The sequence below is a fragment of the Danio aesculapii genome, chromosome 10 (assembly GCF_903798145.1).
Source record: "Danio aesculapii chromosome 10, fDanAes4.1, whole genome shotgun sequence".
In the NCBI taxonomy this organism is placed as follows: domain Eukaryota; kingdom Metazoa; phylum Chordata; class Actinopteri; order Cypriniformes; family Danionidae; genus Danio; species Danio aesculapii.
This window is the reverse complement of record NC_079444.1, coordinates 16,054,129-16,075,574: the sequence shown is the minus strand read 5'-3', so window position 1 is coordinate 16,075,574 and position 21,446 is coordinate 16,054,129. Positions and strand designations below refer to the sequence as shown.

At 33.9% G+C, this 21,446-nt stretch overlaps 1 protein-coding gene across 1 annotated transcript in view; it reads right to left on the bottom strand.

Annotated features, from left to right (window-relative positions):
• LOC130236731 (fibrillin-2-like) overlaps positions 1–21,446 on the bottom strand; it is a 144,787-nt gene that overhangs the window by 74,714 nt on the left and 48,627 nt on the right. Inside the window, exons 20-35 of the mRNA XM_056467482.1 lie at positions 20,844–20,963; positions 17,915–18,052; positions 16,058–16,108; positions 15,821–15,946; positions 14,908–15,135; positions 14,672–14,797; positions 12,265–12,393; positions 9,755–9,880; positions 9,433–9,558; positions 7,257–7,379; positions 6,446–6,571; positions 5,947–6,072; positions 3,142–3,264; positions 2,148–2,270; positions 1,874–1,999; positions 29–151 (exon numbers count right to left, since the gene is read on the bottom strand). Coding sequence (XP_056323457.1) covers positions 29–151; positions 1,874–1,999; positions 2,148–2,270; positions 3,142–3,264; positions 5,947–6,072; positions 6,446–6,571; positions 7,257–7,379; positions 9,433–9,558; positions 9,755–9,880; positions 12,265–12,393; positions 14,672–14,797; positions 14,908–15,135; positions 15,821–15,946; positions 16,058–16,108; positions 17,915–18,052; positions 20,844–20,963 — 2,040 coding nt within the window. The remainder of the gene's footprint in view (positions 1–28; positions 152–1,873; positions 2,000–2,147; positions 2,271–3,141; positions 3,265–5,946; positions 6,073–6,445; positions 6,572–7,256; positions 7,380–9,432; positions 9,559–9,754; positions 9,881–12,264; positions 12,394–14,671; positions 14,798–14,907; positions 15,136–15,820; positions 15,947–16,057; positions 16,109–17,914; positions 18,053–20,843; positions 20,964–21,446) is intronic.

The following is a 21,446-nucleotide window of genomic DNA, read 5'->3' as shown; positions in this document are numbered from 1 at the left end:
GGTCTAAATATGGTAATAGCACGTTTACCTGTGCAGTTTCCACCTGTCCTGTCCAGCTCATACCCCTCATCACAAATACAGCGAAACATTCCTGGAATATTCTGACATGTGCCAAACACACAGATGTTCTGAAAGGAGCACTCATCTATATCTGTAACATACAGTACATTTTTGATTTACAGTAAAATGATTTTATTTTTTTATGAACAGCAATGAATACACAGGAGTAAACAAATAGCAATTCGTTTAAAGCATAGACCTCAAACTTGATTCCTGGAGAGGCACAACTCTGCACAGTTTTGCTTCAACCTTAATCAAACACAGCTGATCAAACTAATCAAGGTGTTCAAGATTACTAGAGACTATTAAGCAGGTGTGAGTTGAAGGCAGTTAGAGCTAAACTATGCAGAGCTGCGGCCCTCCAGGAATTGAGTTTGAGACCATTGATTTAAAGGGTTAGTTGATACAAGATTGTAAATTCTGTTATTAATTCTCCTTATGTTTTTCCAATGCCCAGAGACATTTGTTCATCTTCAGGACACAAATTAAAATTTTATATTTAATCTGAGAGCTCTCTGACCCTCCATACACAGCGAGGGTCTTGAGACGTTTAAAGTCCATAAAAGGAAACAAAACATTGTCAAAACATTTTGTGTCAAACAAGTGATTTTAGTGGTTCACTGTAAACATACAAGATTTTTGAGTGCTAAAAAACCCTGCAAATCATCTTGGTTGACCTATGTCTTCTCTTCCATGTCGGGTAAAGGTATGAATTTATTTCAGGCAGTATAACGTATTAGAGTCAGCAGCGAAACACGCAAGCTTTGTGCTTTCCATAGTACACACACACCCTGATCTGATATGAAGTCACAGGCAAACAAAATCTTTTTTTACAGTATTTTAGGAACACAAAAGTTCTTGAAGCTTCAAATGATTACAATTGAACCAATGAAGGCTTCTGAAGATAAACAAAGGTCTCAGGGAATCTGAGCAACATTAGGGTGAATAATTAATTAATTTGGTTATGGTTAGAATATGGGTTAGGCTTAGGGTTGGTTGCATTTAATTATGAGTAATTAATTAAAATTACTATAGTAAGTAGATGGAACATGTGTAACGAGGACACCCTAACATAAAGTGTTACTAAAATCTGTGTTTGAATAAAGAATGATATGAAATGATATACAAATGAGTAATAGATGACAGAATTTTAAATGTTGAATTATTACCTTTTTTCCACAAAATCATGCATTAAGAAATACATTATTTAGTGATATCCATTTGAATGTATGTTGAATGTGTGTATGTACTGTATGTACAGATGAAGTAAGAATTATTAGCCTCCCTGAATTATTAGCCCCCCCCCCCTGTTTATTTTTTACCCCAATTTCTGTTTAATGAAGAAAATATTTTTTCAACACATTTCTAAACATAATAGTAACAATAACTGATTTCTACTAACTGATTTCTTTTATCTTTGCCATGATGACAGTAAATAATATTTGACTAGATACTTTTCAAGACACTTCTATAAAGCTTAAAGTGACATTTAAAGGCTTAACTAGGTTAATTAGGGTAACTAGGCAGGTTAGGGTAATTAGGCAAGTTTTTGTACAATGATGGCTTATTCTGTAGACTATCGGAAAAAAATAGCTTAAAGGGGCTAATAATTTTGACCTTAAAATGGAGAAACAAATACGACTTTCTCCAGAAGAAAAAAATATTATTGGACATACTGTGAAAAAAATCCTTGCTCTGTTAAACATCATTTGGGAAATACAAAAAAAATAATAATCATTTTGACTTCAACTGTATGTGTGTGTGCGTGTGTGTGTGTGTGCATGTGTGTGTGCGTGTGTGTAGATAAACGCACCTCGACAGGTTTTTCTGTTTGAAGTGTGTGTGAAGCCCATCTCACATTCACAGCGATAGCTGCCAGGAACATTTAGACACTGGCCATTTTCACACAGATCCACATCTTCAGCACATTCATCCAAATCTGCAGGGCATCCAGACATTTGAATGTGTGAACATCTCCAGATAGAGAACCAAGGCTTGTATGATGTAATAATAAAGAATGTTGTTGTTTATGAATGGATAGAAATACTTGAGGAAGAATTGAGGATGGTTAAAAATGAAAGAATGACCTGAGCAGATAACCCCGTCTCCAATAAACCCGTCTGAACATTCACAGTGGTATGAGCCTGGTGTATTCACACACTCGGCATCAGCGCTGCAGACGCTAGTCCTGTTAGCACACTCATCCACATCTACAAATCAAAATACATCCAACATTTTATTTAAACCATAAAAAACAGTTACACTGAAAAAAGCAAGAGTTGTTCATGTTTAATACATTAGCTATCAGACACTGAGACTGACTTTTATTTTACTTCCATTTACATTTACTCATTTAGCATATCTAAAACAAATCAAAACCACAATTTGTTAAAAGAACAATATTTGCCAAGTTTTACGTCTCTTCTAAATTTGTTGAAAACATTCTATTTTAATGTGTAGATGTTACAATGTAACTATTCATTTAACTACTAAGTAAGTAATACTAATTAATTACATGTACTTACTATATGGATAGGGTCAGAATGAAGCTAAGGTTTAGTTGCATGTAACTATGCATAATTAATTATAAATACTAGAGTAAGTACACAGAACATGTTTAATGTTTAATATAAAGTGTTACCAAAAACTATAAAGTACACAATAAACATTGTGCATCATCATCAATTCTGAGAAATGTGTTTTATGTCAAAGATAATAAATTACATAAAATACATCACATTAATTATTAGTTTGTGTCAGCTAATGCAAAAGCAATGGAATAAAATTTTCACTCCTATCTCATTTGTTTCCTTCACCGTCCTCATCTTTATAGAACTGACACTTAAGACTTAAGATTCTTAATACCCCATTCTTCAACTTGAGTACAAGTAATGTTTGACTTCACTCTTCTTCACTATTTTTTTGAGAAAACGTTTATTCGTCTCATTTACCATTTAGATATCTTTAGTTCGGCACAACAACAAGATAAAGATAATTACGCAATAGTTTACCTCCAGTGTTGCAGACTACACACCATCCTAGACCCGTAACACAAAACTGTACGTCATGAATCACACCCACCAGCACATTTCACTCCATCTCCAAACCATCCATCCCCGCAGGAGCAGTGGTAATGTCCTGGTGTGTTGACACAGGTGGCATGTGTGTCACAGTTATGAGTGTTAATCTCACACTCATTAACATCTGCATTAGAACATAAGAGATTAGATCACTACAAAAACCATTACCAACTACTGGGAGGAAAGCCAAAATATTAAAATACGACTGTGTTATAATAAAAAAAATATTAAACCGTCAGTTAATAATAGATTCAAAGTTGGTGCAATATCCTTGGATCTAATAGAAGATATTTATATCATAAACAATAATATTTAAATGTCAAAAATATAATACAATATAGAAAACCTATCTCAGTTATGGTTTAACTTCATTTGCATTAAAAGTTGTGACTAGGATTGCATGTTCTCCTCGTATTCGCATGGGTTTCCTCCGGGTGCTCCGGTTTCCCCCACAAGTCCAAACACATGTGGTATAGGTGAATTGGGTAAGCTAAAATTGTCCATAGTGTATGTGTGAATGAGGGTGTATGGATGTTTCCTAGTGATGGGTTGCAGCTGGAAAGGCATCCGCTGCGTAAAACATATGCTGGATAAGTTGGCGGTTCATTCCGCTGTGGTGACCCCAAAAAGGGACTAAGGCAAAAAGGAAATGAGTGAATGAATGAAGTTGTGACAAGTAAGGTCCTCATAATGATTATATAGGAATTACTCAGGCAACATTTTTTATTTCCCATAATGTTTGCCTTTATATTAATGATCTTCCAGAAGTGTGTCCTGATGTTAATCTTCAATTGAATGTGGATGACACAGTTATCAACATATCTGCTAGGAATTTAAGAAAAGTTAACAAGAAACAAAGAAGTGTCATCCTGATGCTTTTTTTTTACTTTAAATACGAACAAGTCTAAAATATCTTGGTATGATTTTAGATGATCAATAAAATCAATTTAATCAAACTTGGATCTTCTGCGTTTGGAGTGGTGGTCATTCGCTGTTGATGTCAGTTTGATGTCTTCAGTCACAATATTCTTAACTACATCTATACTCTTACCATTAGTTTGCCAACATGGAATTAAAGACAAAAAAGAAATCCCCAGCCCCTTCAATATTAAATTCTGTTAGAAGTACATAAACATTTTGAAATAAAAGTCTCAATAACTTCTGGTTTACACTGACTTAAAATTCAATCATATTATCACATATGGTGTATGGAATAGCTATCTGGTCTCCGACCAACCAATCCATAATTAATCAGGTTGAATGTCTTTACAATAGAAGATTTTGAAGATTTTAGATGTTTTTTTTTTTTTATCTGTCCCTTACAAATAAAACATTAAATAAAATAAATATACACTACCTGACAAAAGTCTTGTCACCTACCTAAGTTTTAGGAACAACAAATTATGACTTGACTTTTAGTTGATAATTTGGTATCAGAAGGCAAAGGCTTCAAGATTACGCTTATTTTACCACAATAAAATATGACCATGCCTTGATTTATAATAATTTAGTTTTTTTTTAGCACTCCCAGAGTTCATCAAGATTCTTTGGATTTATCATCAATGCCTCCTCTTTTATCTTACCCCAGACATGCTTATTAATGTTCATTTCTGGTAACTGGGCTTGCCATACCTGGATCACCTTGACCTTTTTTCTTTCAGGAACTTTGATGTGGAGGCTGAAGTATGAGAAGGAGCGCTATCCTGCTCAAGAATTTGCCCTCTCCTGTGGTTTGTAATGTAATGGGCAGCACAAATGTCTTTATCAGCTATTGATGTTGCCATCCACTCAGTCATGACTCATGGTGCAGTGGAAAAATAATTAATCGAATCAGAATCAGAATCTTGTGTATGTAAGAATCAGAATCTTGAATCAGAATCTTGTGTAATATTGTGTATGACTCCCATGAGCTTGGAAGACTGCATCCATACATCTTTGCAATGACTCAAATAACTTCTTAATAAAGTCTTCTGGAATGGCAAAGAAAGTGTTCTTGCAGGACTCCCAGAGTTCAAAAAGATTCTTTGGATTCATCTTCAATGCCTCCTCCACTCATCGCACCCTAGACATGCTCAATAAAGTTCATATCTGGTGACTGGGCTGGCCAATCCTGGAGCACCTTGACTTTATTTTGATGAGGAGACTGAAGTATGAAAAGGAGCCCTATCCTGCGGAAGAATTTTCCCTCTCCTGTGGTTTGTAATGTAATGGGCAGCCCAAATGTCTTGATACCTCAGGCTGTTGATGTTGCAGTCCACTCTGAAATTTTTACTTCACCAAAATTGACTGATTTTTGTGAGAGTCTTGGGTCTATTTGGGTTCCAATAGGTCATCTGCAGTGTTTGTGATGAGTGGGATGCAGTTCAACAGATGATTCACTGGAAAAATCTACCTTTTGCCACTTTTCCAAATGATCAAGTAGAAGTCAAGTTATTATTATTTGTTGCTCTTACAAATGGAATCATTGACAAGACTTTTGTGAGGAAGTGTATTGGGCTGCACAATAATTTATAAACATAATAATCATGGTTATTTTGTTCAGAGTTTTAATCACGATTAATAATTATGATTATCCTATCGTTTTCAAACTTTATCCACTTCAGCATATTTATTCCTCTTTACAGATAATACGTAACATTAGATATTAAAAGTGGAACATAAATACTAAAAGTCATGTGCACTATAGATGCTACATTACAGTTTTTTTTTTGTAAGAAACACTATATTATCAACATGATAGGTTTATAACACAAGCATAATTTACAAGCGTTATATGTTTCAGACATTTTTCAAGATCAGGTCTCACCAGTGCAGCCAGAGGTTCCTTTTTTTACGGCGTAACCCATGTCACAATGACAGATGAAAGAACCCTTGGTGTTCTCACACTCCCCAAACGCACATATGTTGTCGTTCAGTTCACACTCATTCACATCTGCAAACAGCAATACACAAATCCAGAAAAAAATCAGAAATAAGATTATTTCAAAGACAATGCAAAATTCAAAACAGACGCAGTACAGACAGAGCTGGCACATCTGGTCAACTACAGTATCTAGCACATTCTTGTGATATTAACTTTTAAAATAGATGCCTTATTTGTGTTTATATTTTTCTTAAACATATTGGATTTATTTATTTGACTGTCAAAAACACAAGAACATACAAGTTATGTCACACAAATAAAAATTCTAAATTTGCCAATGTGAGTTGAATTATATACAAAATACGCATTACAGTATATATCAAACATTGAGTTTAGCATTTATTTAAAAAATGCAGCATGTTTTAAAAATTTTGCAGCCTACCAATACATGTCTTCATGTCCACGGAAGCCATAAATCCTTCGTAACACAAACAGTGATACGCTCCAGGAACGTTAGTGCACTGACCACCTTCACAGATGTCTATAACCTCTTCACACTCATTCACATCTGGAGAGACACAGAGACAAAGAGTTGAATGCATGTATGTGTTCAGCTGGACATATTATATGTTCCACAATGTAAACAAGGCTTCTGTATATATACAGTTGAAGTCAGAATTATTAGCCCCCCTGAATTATTAGCCTTCCTGTTTATTTTTTTCCACAATTTCTGTTTGACGGAGAGAAGATTTTTTCAACACATTTCTAAACACAACAGTTTTAATAATTCATCTCTAATAACTGATTACTTTTATCTTTGCCATGATGACAGTAAATAATATTTTACTAGATATTATTTTGAAGACACTTCTATACAGCTTAAAGTGACATTTAAAGGCTTAACTAAGTTAATTAGGTTAACTAGGCAGTTTAGGGTAATTAAGCAAGTTATTGTATAACGATGGTTTGTTCGGTGGACTATCAAAAAATATATGGCTTAAAGGGGCTATAATTTTGACCTTAAAATGGTTTTTAAAAAATTAAAAACTGATTTTATTCTAGCTGAAATAAAACAAATAAGACTTTCTCCAGAAAAAAAAATATCAGACATACTGTAAAAATTTCCTTGCTCTGTTAAACATCATTTGGGAAATATTTAAAAAAGAAAAAAGAAAATTTAAAGGGGGGCTAATAGTTCTGACAACTGTATAAAAAACAGTGGTACAGCATTTCATGGTCAGTAGTAGAGATACCTGCACATGTCCGCTGGTCCGGTGTAAGACTGTAACCCTGACCACAGCTGCATGAGTAACTGCCCTCTGAGTTACTACAGTACAGCTCACATCCTCCATTCTCTATTGTGCACTCATCTATATCTGAAGTACAAAGTTACAGAGTTATGAACAGTACCAGTAACATTTTAGGGGACATTCATCTTTTATCTTGTATTTATAAGACATTCAATTGACATTCAAAATGTGTGTGTATTACTCATTGTTACAAAATTCATCTAAAGTAAATGACCTTACTGTAAGTGTTACCCAAAATTCTTTTTGACCCCAAAGTGTGTAAATGCAAACCTATTTTTTTCGCAATATATATTGCTTATTGTATAAAATGTTATCTATACAGTACATCCACATCCACACATGAGAAAGTAAGTGGAGCTGCTTTTCAGTGGATCCTTCAACAGAAACATTATTAAATTAAACTGTATCAGTGTTGTACTAAGTATAAGTACACTAGCATTCTAGTTGTTATGAACGAGTGTGGCAATGAAGGTGGACTTCCATATGCAACATTTAATACTAAGAATGGTTAACAGGCTTAAGTCCAACCCAGGCTCATTCTAAAAACATATCGCTATATAGATTTCTGGAGAGTGTCAAATATGTCTCAGGAGCAACCAGTTAGCTCGTGCACGGCGAGCTAACTGGTCAAACTAGTAACAGCGGAAAAGCCGTCCATACAGAAATAAGCAGTCAGCTGGAAAGTGTGAAAAACCACTGAGTCATACTGCCCCGTAGCAGTTATTTTAAGGACAAATTGCAGCCATACATACTTCTGGATACATAATTAACGATCTCCAAAAATGTATACAGGGCACTTTTTAAAATGAGCCTGTGTTGGATTAAATAGTGTTTCTGTAATGTTCTGCAGCTGTGTGAGTGTAATCATTGTCCACATTGATAACAGCTGTAGTGTGTAATCAGTGTAATAAATGATGGGAGTAGTCCAGGTGAATGACAAAGTAAGCAGTCCTCTAGTGGATCTTGTGGGCACTCCAGCTGATAATTGTGACACTAGAACTATTCTGGCATGCTGAATATGTTTCATAAACTGAAATATTGTTATTAGTTTTTGTACCCTTCATGCTCATCCATGTAAAGTTGCTTTGACAATCTACGGTTTATAAAGCACTACACCACCTGACAAAAGTCTTGTCCTCGATCCCAGTTGTAATCCCAAATAATAACTTGACTAATTTCTAGTTGATCATTTGGAAATGTGGCAGAAGGTAGATTTTTCAGAAGAATCATCTGATGAACTGCTACCCAATCATCACAAATACTGTAGAACTAATTGGAACCCGCATGGACCCAAGATTCACCCAGAAAACAATCAAGTTTGGTAAAGAAAAAAATCATGTTTTGTGGTTACATTCAGTATGGGGAAGTGCGAGAAATCTGCAGAGTGGATGGCAACATCAATAGCTGATAAAGACATTTGTGCTGCCCATTACATTACAAACCACAGGAGAGGGCTCCTTCTCATACTTCAGCCTCCACATCAAAGTTCCTGAAAGAAAAAAAGTCAAGGTGATCCGGGTATGGCAAGCCCAGTCACCAGATATGAACATTAATGAGCATGTCTGGGGTAAGATAAAAGAGGAGGCATTGATGATAAATCCAAAGAATCTTGATGAACTTTGGGAGTGCTTCAAGGTTGCTCTCTTTGCCATTCCAGATGACTTAATTAGTAAGTTATTTGAGTCCTTGCAGAGATGTATGGATGCAGTCCTCCAAGCTCACGGGAGTCATACACATTATAAATTCTTTTTCCACTGCACTATGACTTTATATCCTATACTGTCCCTTATTTCTGTTAAGTGACAAGACTTTTGTCCAAGCAAAGTCAGACCTTACTGTCCTAATTAAATATCAAGGCATGATCATATTTTATTGTGGTAAAATTTGCGTTATCTAGAGGTCTTTGCCTTTTATATAAGTCACTTCTGATACCAAATGATCAACTAGAAGGCAAGTTATTTTCTGTTGGTACTAAAACTTGGATAGGCAACAAGACTTTTGTCAGGTAGTGTATAGAAATAAAGGCAAAAATTCATGAAAGCATAAAATAATTCACAATTAATTCACAAAAAAACAACTGAAACTTTTAGTTACTTTTTAGTTAATCTACAGTTCTGACCTGTGCAACCCTTCCAATCAGGTGTCGTCTGGTAGCCAGAATTACAAGAGCACTGGTAGGTTCCCACAACATTCACACACCAACCATTAGGACAAAGTGTGCTACTCAGATCACACTCATTCACATCTGCAGACAAACATTAACCGTCAAATCAATGACAAGAATTAAGTCAAAATCTATTCTGAGTTAAAACAGTTCCACTTTACATTAAGTGGCCTTAACTTACTATGCACTTACATTGAAATGATTCATTTGGTACAATGCAGTTATTTTGAAAACAAGAGTGAGATACAGCACACATAAATGACATGATTTAGTTCACCTTCACAGGCACTGCCATCCACAGACAGATGATGACCAGGTGGACACACGCACTTGTAGCTGCCATCAGTGTTTTCACAGGTGCCTCCATTGCACAGTGAAAGGTTTCGCTCACACTCATCAATATCTACAGAATTACATGGTCAGAATTAGGGAGGAAAATAATCAGATTTTGCAAATATGTACATAAGTTAACCTCAAGAAACATTTATGTAATGAAAAGGCACATTTAAGGTTTTACTATATTGAATTTAACACAGCAACTAAAACGCAAGTACATAAATAGAAGTAAAGATGTCAAAAGTTGTTCATTAAAATGATACAAATAATTGGAATATTGAATAAAAAATTGCAAATAAAGCCCTGATATGTCTAAAATTAGTAATGCGTGATATTTAAAAAATCTGAAATTACAAGATTCAGATTATGTTTTTTTGCTATTATATACATTATATATTGCGATATACACTCACCGGCCACTTTATTTGGTACACCTTACTGGCATAGATTCAGAAAGGTACTGGAAATATTCCTCAGAGATTTTGGTCCATATTGACATGATAGTATCATGCAGTTGCTGCAGATTTGTCAGCTGCACATCTTTGATGCGAATCTCCCGTTCCACCACATCCCAAAAGTGCTCTATTGGATTGAGATCTGGTGACAGTGGAGGCCATTTGAGTACAGTGAACTCATTGTCATGTTTAAGAAACCAGTCTGAGATGATTCGCGCTTTATGACATGGCACGTTATCCTGCTGTAAATAGCCATCAGGTAGGCTGTGGCATTGACACAATGCTCAATTGGTACTAATGGGCCCAAAGTGTGCCAAGAAAATATCCCCCACACAGTTACACCAGCATTACCTGCCTGAACCATTGATACAAGGAAGGATGGATCCATGCTTTCATGGTTTTGACGCCAAACATTGACCCTATCATCTGAATGTCGCAGCAGAAATCAAAACTCATCAGACCAGTCAATGTTTTTCTAATCTTCTATTGTCCAATTTCGGTGGGCCTGTGCAAATTGTAGCCTCAGTTTCCTGTTCTTAGCTGACAAAAGTGGCACCTGGTGTGGTCTCCAGCTGCTGTAGCCCATCCACCTCAAGGTTCGACGTGTTGTGCGTTCAGAGATGCTCTTCTGCACACCTTGGTTGTAATGAGTGGTTATTTGAGTTACTGTTGTCTTTCTATCAGTTTCTATCAGTTGTCTTTCTATCAACTGTTGTCTTTCTATGTGAAGCTGCTTTGACTTCTATGTGAAGTTGCTTTGGCACAATCTACATTGTAAAAGCGCTATACAAATAAAGGTGAATTGAATTGGAACCAGTCTGGCCATTCTCCTCTGGCATCAACAAGGAATTTGTGTCCACAGAACTGCCACTCACTGGATATTTTCTCTTTTCGGACCGTTGTCTGTAAACCCTAGAGATGGTTGTGCATGAAAATTCCAGTAGATCAGCAGTTTCTGAAATACTCAGACCAGCCCGTCACCAACAACCATGCCACAATCAAAGTCACTTAAATCACCTTTCTTCCCCATTCTGATGTTTGGTTTGAACTGCAGCAGGTCATCTTGACCATGTCTACATGCCTAAATGCCATGTGATTGGTTGCGTTAACAAGCAGTTGGACCTAATAAAGTGGCCGGTGAGAGTAAAAGAACTTTAACAACCCTATTTGGAAAAAAATATAGAATTTTAGATGATTGGGGTGGTTTTGTAGGAAAATGTTCATAAAATATAATAAAAAATTACAAGCATCAATCAATACACTAAAGCAAAGATAAAAGTGAAATAAACAGTGCTTTATGGTTTTCTGGAGAGTCAAACAGTATTCAGGTACAGAAATCGAAAAATCTAATGTAAAATAATTCAATTTAAGTTTATTTGTATAGCTCGTTTCACAATAATGATTGTTTCGAAGCAGTTTTACAAAAGATACACATTATTGCATTACAATAAAACTCGGAAAGGCTAAGGTTATTAGTTACCATAGCTTTATTAGTTACTAATGACATTAATTAACTAGTAACTAATAATTTGTACCAATTAAAGTCATTATATAAAACATAAACATAATAACAAAACACCACTGTATAGTCTTTATTGGATGAATAATTAAATAAAATGTATCTTTAATAAAGTTACAGATGGTACAATTTCTTGTACCTGAATGCTTTAAACTCTCTTGAAATGCTCACACAGTCACAGGTCTTAAAACCAAGCAAATAATAAACCTTTACTCCATTATGGTTTGACTCTGCAGTGACTCCACAAACCTCACGGGCTCAGAACTATACCTTCTGCTCAACAATAATTAAGACTTAACACTGCAGATCCTGCGATGTGACTATTGTGGATGTGCACATTGCTAAATCGATGCTGAAACGATATATTGTGCAGTCCTGAGAAACATCGTTTATTTTTAAGAAATCAGAAAATCTTTTTTTTTGTACAATATAATTTGATTGACTGAAGCATACCATAAATACTAAAGTGTCACTCACCCATGCAGTTCTTCATCATCATGAATCCACTCTCATAGCCAGGAAAACAGTCACACTGGAAACTGCCCAGAGTGTTCACACATGTGCCATGACCACAGACATCAGGAGAGATCATGCACTCGTCAATATCTGTGAAAATTCACACATGCATTCACACTCAGATCTCATAGAAAAAACACATGAAATGTTTTATCATTTTCAGCTGAATGCCATCCCACAAACTCAAATAGAACAAGCATTCAATTAAAACATAGAAACATAGATATACTAAAACATACAACAGTTTATACTGTATCAGTGGATAACATTGATCTTACTGTACTCTCTTATACATTTAAAATCTGTATACAATTTCACATTCTGGGTTTGGATTGAATATTTTAATATTCAATTAATTTCAGAAATAATTACAGTTAACGTACAGTTAATTACAGTAACTCATTTCTAATAACTGAATTATTTGATCTTTGCCATGATGACAGTAAATAATATTTGACTAGATATTTTTCAAGACACTTCTATACAGCTTAAAGTGACATTTAAAGGCTTAACTCTGTTAATTAGGTTAACTAGGCAGGTTAGGGTAATTAGGCAAGTTTTTGTATAATAATGGTTCGTTCTGTAGACTATAGAACAAAAAAATAGCTTAAAGGGGCTAATAATTTTGTCCTAAAAATGGATTTAAAAAAAAATAAAAACTGCTTTTATTCTAGCTGAAACAAAACAAATAAGACTTTCTCCAGAAGAAAAAATGTGATCAGACATACTGTGAAGATTTCCTTGCTCTGTTAAACATCATTTGGGAAATTAATTATTTTAATAATAATAATTCTGACTTCAACTGTAAATGAGTTAAAGAGGACCTATTATACATCACTTTTATGAGGCGTTTAAACACAGTTGTGTGAATATAGCCAGCGTCTAATGGTAAAAATCAATGAATTCTAATAGTTATAATCCAACTTCCTAAAAAATTATCTGCAGAAACACTTTAATTGCCATTCTCTCATTGTACATGTAATCTGAGGGGAAAGCCCCACTCATTAGTGATGATCTGTCTCACATTAGCATAGACAGCCCTAAGTAAGAAGCAGCCAATTGCCATTAGTTTTAAATCTACTGTTATGGTGACACAGACCCTTTTTTTAAAAAAAGAGGGCTGGTAGCACTATTTTCTTTGTATTTAAAGTTAGTCACAATTTAGATCAAAGCCTAAAGGGGGCTATTTCAAAGAGTTATAAAAAAATAACTGACACTTCACATACACATAGGGATATCAGGGACTTATTTTACATCATGTAAAAGGGGTATAATAGGTCCACTTTAATGTTAAAAAAAATGTTTGAATATAAACTCTTAATAACATGTTATTGCTGTATTTAATGATTTGTCAGTAGGCATGCATATCAATAAAAGTCCATTACAAGTGTGTGTAATGAGGAAAAGGCTAAATACATTTAAAGTCTGTTCATGTTTTATAGTTTTTTTTAGTTTATTCATGACAATATGCATTTGTATAATACTATTATTGGCAGTAGTATTTATTATGTGCATGTTTCTATTTGTTTTAATAAAAACAAGTTTAGATTTGTCCACCTGTCAGGTTTCGGAGATGTATGTGTTACTATATGGGGCATAAGAATAGGACGTGTTTGGATATATTTTTTGACCACACTTCGTTATCATTGCTGGAAATTAGAACTGAATTTAGAAATAGTTTTAAAACAAATCTTTACGCTTAACAAGCAAAATTGAATATGTAGGCTAATGGATGTCTTCAGTGGAGTGCATACAACACAGTTTCCTTATCCACGAAAGTAAAGGAGTAAAGTTAAAAGTACAGTAAAGAGAAAGTAAAGAGGCTGAATGGAGGAGGCTTATTCTTTATCCTCGCGCAGATGGTTAGCTTAACTGTTTTCTCGCTAGTGAAGCGTTCATTTTTTCCACTTACAAAGTCCGCCATGCAAATAGCAAATGCAGCATGACGTGACACAACTGACTCTTAAAGTCAATGGAAGATGAGACTCTGATTGGTTTAATGAACGTTACGCTCAAAACACACCCATACCTCATTAAGAGAATAAGCACAATCCTGTTAAGACTATGCACCGCAATGCAAACTGTATTTTTTCGTTCTTAAAATAGCAAAAATAGATTTGGACATGCCCTAAATGCCTTTGTGTCATACTCTTTAGACTGTTAAGACTGTGCACTTAAAATTAGACTGTGCACTTAAATTGTTAATATAGAGCTCTTAAAGTTTATATCTATTAAGAAAAATCAGACTTTTCATATGTGTTATAAACATGTTATGAAGGATTAGAATAGATCTCAGAGGTCTGCTGCAATACATTTATTAAAATCATGATAATACCATACATGGTGTAATAAAAATGATTTGTTTTACCTGTGCAGTTTTTCTCATTGGTATCTAGTGCAAACCCACCATCACAGCGACATCTGAAGCTTCCAATGGTGTTCCGACATTTCCCATGAACACAGATGCTTTGGAAAACTTTACACTCATTGATATCTGATGAAGAGGGAATTGCATAAACTTCATTTATAAATAAATTTCATAACAGAATACCAATATACATCATAACAGTGAAAGCTAAATATTAAGAGCAAAGTCTTTTTGACCTTTATAGACAGCTCTGCCAGTGAGAACGTCTCCTTTGTTGGCGAAGCCTGGTCCTCTTGGGCACAGGGTATCAAACTGCCGAGTGCCAGGCTCAGGACATAAGTCACAATCTTTGCCCCAAGCCAAACCCACCGTACAACAACACATGTCCATGCGGAAGCGTCCTGGTACTGGCTGCGTACATACATCTTCTTCGTAGGTAAGAAAGCAGGGCTCTAAACGAACATCTGTTTGAACAAAACAATTAATTTACTCCCATCATTTTGCACAGATTTTTAAAATACTTTTTAAAATAATATTCAAAAGATTTTTTTTATATATTTTTTAATACATTACACAGATAGAGGACTGAAATTAAGTTGTTTTGAACATTGTCTCATCATCTTTTATTCAATTGATTCAGTGTGAAATCTGGGTTCAAGCTTCTAAAGTACATATTCATTCATTCATTTTCTTTTCGGATTAGTCCCTTTATTAATCAGGGGTCACCACAGAGGAATGAACAGCCAACTTATCCAGCACGTGTTATTACATTCCCTTCTAGCTGCAACCCAGCATTGAGAAACAACCATACACTCTTAAATTTACTCACATATACTACTTATTCAATTCACCTATAGCGTATGTCTTTGAACTGTGGGTGAAACCGGAGCTCCCAAAGAAAGAACACAAGAAAGAACACTCTACACAGAAATGCCAACCGACCCATCCGGGGCTCGAACCAGCAACCTTCTTGCTGTGAGGCGACAGCGCTACCCACTACTCCACAGTGTCACCCCAAATATTCATAAAGACACCTAAATCCATATGAATCAAGCAATTATGATCTAATAAAACTACTAAAGACAAATAGAGTAATAGTGATTTTGGTGAAGCTAAATTATACTTTGACACAAATTTAGAATGGCTTACCAACACAGAGGCGTCCAGTGACATCCAGTGTGAGACTTTCTGGGCACTGACATTTAAATGAGCCTTTAGTGTTCACGCAGTGTCCGTTGTGACACACACCTGGAAACACCTCACATTCATTCACATCTACACAGGGAGAGAGAGGAGGGGTGGGCATTTTTACCTTAGTAAACTTAATAATTCAAAATCAGAGAAAACAGAGTTTATGTTTAAGTTGTTTCTATGAAACTCTGTCACCTTCACATGAAGCCCCTCTTGACCGAGCAAATCCTCTTTCGCACACTAGATCTGGACATATAAATAATAGTTATAATCAAATATCATTTGAATTATTTTGAAAAATCATATATTATTTCAGTTATAATCAAAACTTGACATTAAATTAAATACATTTCACAATATAATGATTAAAAAAATAAATAAATTGAAAAACACTGAATATGCACACTGCCATTTAACGGTTATAGTTTTTAAATTTTTTTTATTTTACTTATCACATTTTAAACTGATCAACATTAACAGGAATAATATATTGTGTAACAATTCACACCATTAACTACTAGCACATTACCTGCCTATTTTTAACACTTATAAAGTATAATCCTATTTTACAGCCCTAATCCTACCCAATATCTAAAACTACTACCTTACAAACTATTAAGAACCTGCTAATTAGTAGTTTATTGAGCGAAAAAATCAATAATAGTAATATAATAATAATAGTTTGTTTATAGCGTTAAATGTACAGTTGAAGTCAGAATTATTAGCGCCCCTGTTTATTTCTTTCCCCAATTTCTGTTTAACGGAGAGAAGATTTATAGCTTAAAGTGACATACAGCTTAAAGTTAATTAGGTTAACTAGGCAGGTTAGGGTAATTAGGCAAGTAATTGTATAATGATGGTTTGTTCTGTAGACTATCGGAATAAAATATAGCTTAAAGGGGCTAATAATTTTGACCTCAAAATGGCTTTTAAAAAATAAAAAACAGATTTTATTCTAGCTGAAATAAAACAAATAAGACTTTCTCCAGAAGAAAAAAATATTATCTGTGAAAATTTCCTTGCTCTGTTAAACATTATTTGGGAAATATTTAAAAAAAAATATATGTTTAATAATAATATTAACTACTGTAGCAATTCCAATAATAAAGATTTTGGTTACACTTTTAGTGTCCTTGTTATAATGTAATTAAACACTTAAATAATGGGAGATATTAATTACCCACAATATAGGGTTAATTTTTGTACTATAGGTTATAATTAATTTATTCATTCATTCATTTTCTTTTTCAGCTTAGTCCCTTTATTGTTTTGGGGTCACCACAGCAGAACCACCAACTTATTCAGCATATGTTTTACGCAGCGGATGCCCTTCCACCTACAACCCATCACTGGGAAACATCCATAAACCCTCATTCACACATATACTACGGACAATTTAGCTTACCCAATTCACCTATGTCTTTGGACTTGTGGGGAAACCGGAGAACCCAGAGGAAACCCACGTGAACGCAGGGAGAACATGCAAACTCCACACAGAAACGCCAACTGACCCAGCAGAGGCTCGAACCAGCGACCTTCTTGCTGTGTGGTGAACGTGCTACCCACTGCACCACAGTGCAGCCCATAAGTAATTTATATTAATATATTTTCTTCCATTTAAAAATGAACTGTTAAAGCTATAATGAAAAATGTACAGCATGTGAAATAAGGTCAATGCAATTATTTGTTAACAAGAATGTAAAAAAAAATGGACAGAAATTCTAAGCAGCACTACTACTTTCATTAATACTTATAACAAATAGTTCTGCAAAAATCACTATCATTTGTTCTAAATCATCTAATTAAAATTAGTTTTTGCAGGATCATGTAACAATGACGACTGAGGTTGTTACTGCTGAAAATGTATTAATAAAGTTATTATCATGACATTATTGCCTTTATTGTATTAATCAAAATGAATGCAGCTTTGTTGAGAAAGAGATGTCTCTCAAAATATGTTAAAAGCATATATATCTAGAGTGTAGCATTGTATTAGCTTTGTTTTTATTGTTTAGTATTGTAACTGTACAGTAAGCAGCAATGTTTTCATACCAGTTTGACATGGTTCACATGGGCTGCCCCACGCCGATCCTAGTGTGGCACAGCACTGTGACCTCAGTGTAGCCCCATTGATGTTAACTTCACAACGACCATCCTGAAGAGTTAACCAGCATGAACCCTTCACACTGTCTGTAGAAATAAACCTTCATTAGCACAAAAATTGCACACAAATAGGAAAAAGACACCACAGAAAACTATTTGTGACTTATTGTAATGATAGTAATTTTTTGACACAGTGGAGGTCAAAGTTTCCTAAATTTCAAGGTCAATTTCTAGTTCTATTTGAGTTATCTTAGCAGGAGTAAAAAATATTTGGTAACACTTTTTAATAACTGCACGCTATAAATCATTTATTAAGCATTAGCATCTAGTGAATTCATTACTTGTTAAGCATTAACTCTACATTAATAAACGTTAGTAAGCAGTTTATAACTGCAGCTACAAATGCTGTATTCTTGACTTACAACCACATTTATAATGTGCTTAATAATTGTACTTTCATATTTTGTTAATAATTTATTTTTTATTACTAAATTAAGTATTGCATTATTTACAAACCATTTGTATTTAAGAGTAGTTGGAGGTTTTTAAGATCATTTAGAACGAGTTAGTAAATGATTAATAAACTATTGAAATTAACATTTATATATCTTATTATTCAGTCATTTACTAATAGTTAATTTGCATGTTAATAAATGCTTTATTAACTCAATTTCATGCAGTTTTGTGACCCAATCTAAAGTGAGGACTATTTATGCTTTATCAATCCCTTATAAATGACAATTAAAGGTTTGTTGTCAAATGAACAATACATTTTTGCAATCCAATATGAAAAAATAAAACTACTGTAATGTTTAAACATTCTTGAATAACAGGGATGTCATAATATGACATAAAATGATATAAAACAACTACAATATAATGATTTAACAATATAATAGGATGCAATGTTTAAAATGAACAGTAATTTTATTTTAGAGAAGGTAGCAAAGATTTATTTTTTATTTGATACAGTTTCATTTGTGTATCTTCAGATGAATAGAAATTAATAAAGTCGTTTATTTTCTTTTTTCTCTTTAGAATTTAACTGACCCTTTAATTGCCATTTATTAGGGATTTATAAAGCATAAACAGTCCTCACGTTAGATTAGGTCACAAAACTGGATGAAGTTGAGTTAATAAAGCATTTATTAACATACAAATTAACTTTTAGTATATGACTGAATAATAAGAATTATAAATGTTAATTTTAATAGTTTATTAATCATTTACTAACTCATTCTGAATGATCTTAAAAAAAAACACCAACTATGCTTAAATAAATAATGCAATACTTCATTTAGTAATGAAAAAAAAATCATTAACAAATTATGAAAGTACAATTATTAAGCACATTATAAATGTGCTTATAAGTCAAGAATACAGCATTTGTAGCTGCAGTTATAAACTGCTTACTAACGTTTATTAATGTAGAGTTAATGCTTAACAGATAATGAATTCACTATTTGCTAATGCTTCATAAATGGTTTATAGTGTGTAGTTATTATAAAGTGTTACCAAATATTTTTTAAGAATATTTCATGAGTCAAATACATTCTGAAAGACACGTTGATGTTTTAAAGATGGATAGTTTTCAACGTTTTAAAAAGAACAATGATCTAAATTAGAGAAGCACTTTCAAATTCCTCACAGTTATTGATGTTAATGTGTTATTTCCTTAATTATCTGACAAATCCTGCTTATCTGGCAACCTAAAAATCAATTATTTTTCTGACTTTGCAAGATAATTAGCTGTTCTAAAGTAACTGAAACCCACCAACAACAGGTTGTGCAGATGAAAACCAAAGTGACCCTTTTAGCCAAATTACAAGAGGTAGGTTCCACCCATTTCTGTGATTTCTAGAATACTGTATTTTTAGTTTCACTACCTCAAGTCCCCAAAAATCATTCTCAAAATGAAAATGTAAGGACAGGATGAGGAGAATTTCAATAGAAAATCAGTTCATCAATGCAGCTGGATTTGCTCACCAGCTCACCTGTGAAAGGGTAAGGATCTTTATCTCAACATACAGTGTCTCCAAAGTGAAGAAAATTTGGACTGAAAGTTCAATGGTCTAAAAAAAAGGTCTAAAAATCCAACCCAATGACAACCCAAAACCCACAAAAGGAATGAATTGTTGCCCTTTTTTCCTTATCCAATCAAAGTTAATTGTTGACATCCCACAAAGCCAAAGGCTTGCCGCATCTTCTCTAATATTTTGTAATATAGTATAAATGTTTACGTACTGACTCACTTGCATGTATTCCAAAGTCAGTGCCCATTAAGAAACAATTTAGTTTTCATTTTGTATTAAAGATAAAGAAACATTTTGGTACAAATGTAGCCCCAAAAAATCTACTTCATATTTTTTAGGACTACTGCATTTTCCAAAAAGCTCATTTATGCAGAAAACTGTGACCCTGGCAACACTAATCTGCAGGGATCAAACCTCTTTTGAAAGAATCAAAAGGCCAATTTAACCTTCACTGAGAAGCATGTTGTGTAAAGAAGTGAGCGAAAGGATGCAGAAGTATTATGGTTTGAATGAGTTTTGCCTCTTCTAAAGCTACATGGCAAAGTGAATGCAAATGTTCCATGTGGTTCCCTCTCTGCTTTCATCATTCAATCATGATATTTGTTATGAAGCAATTAAAGAGGTTTTCCAAAAAAGAGATTTTCCTTGAAAAACAGCATAGTAAAAATAAGATTCTGAAAAATAAACATGACAATATTTCTGAAAAATCACATGTTTAAATATTGTTATGTAATTTTGCCATCCACTGTATTTTTCTAGCATCAACAAGTGAGTAATAGTGAAAATAGTGAGTAAAAGTGAAATGGACTTGATTTAGGTGTACATGTTTAAACGTGTAAACTTACCAACACATAAAAGTCCAGTGGTGTCCAGTTTACTTCCTTGTGAACATTCACAGTAGAAAGAGCCTGCACTGTTTTTACACACTCCATTGACACATGGGCTGCTCACACACTCATTCACATCTGGAAAACACAACAATGATGGTTGATCAACTGAAAGGTTATATGATCTGACAATTTAATGAACAGTCTCAGAATATTAAAGATACATATACCGCTTGTACCCTATTAAAATGATTTTAAAAGCTGCATTTGTTTGATAAAAATAGTAAAAAATAATATTTTTAAAAATAATACTATTTATTAGTATTACGATTCTCTGTTTGAATCTAAGATAAAATGCCATTCATTGTTGTGATGGCAAAGCAGAATTTATGAAAGTCATGTTGCACTACCTTTTGGAAATCATTCTGATATGCTTACTTGATGTTTGTTATTACTGTAACATCCTGGTCTCTATTTTTGTATATTTTAGTTCAGTGTTTTCATGTCACTTCCTGTCACCTTAGTTTACCCATATCTTGTTAATCTTTGAGTTAATTGTCTCCACTCCTCATCAGCTTGTTTAGTTTAGTTTTAAATTAGAGATGGGCCCTTATTGGGGTT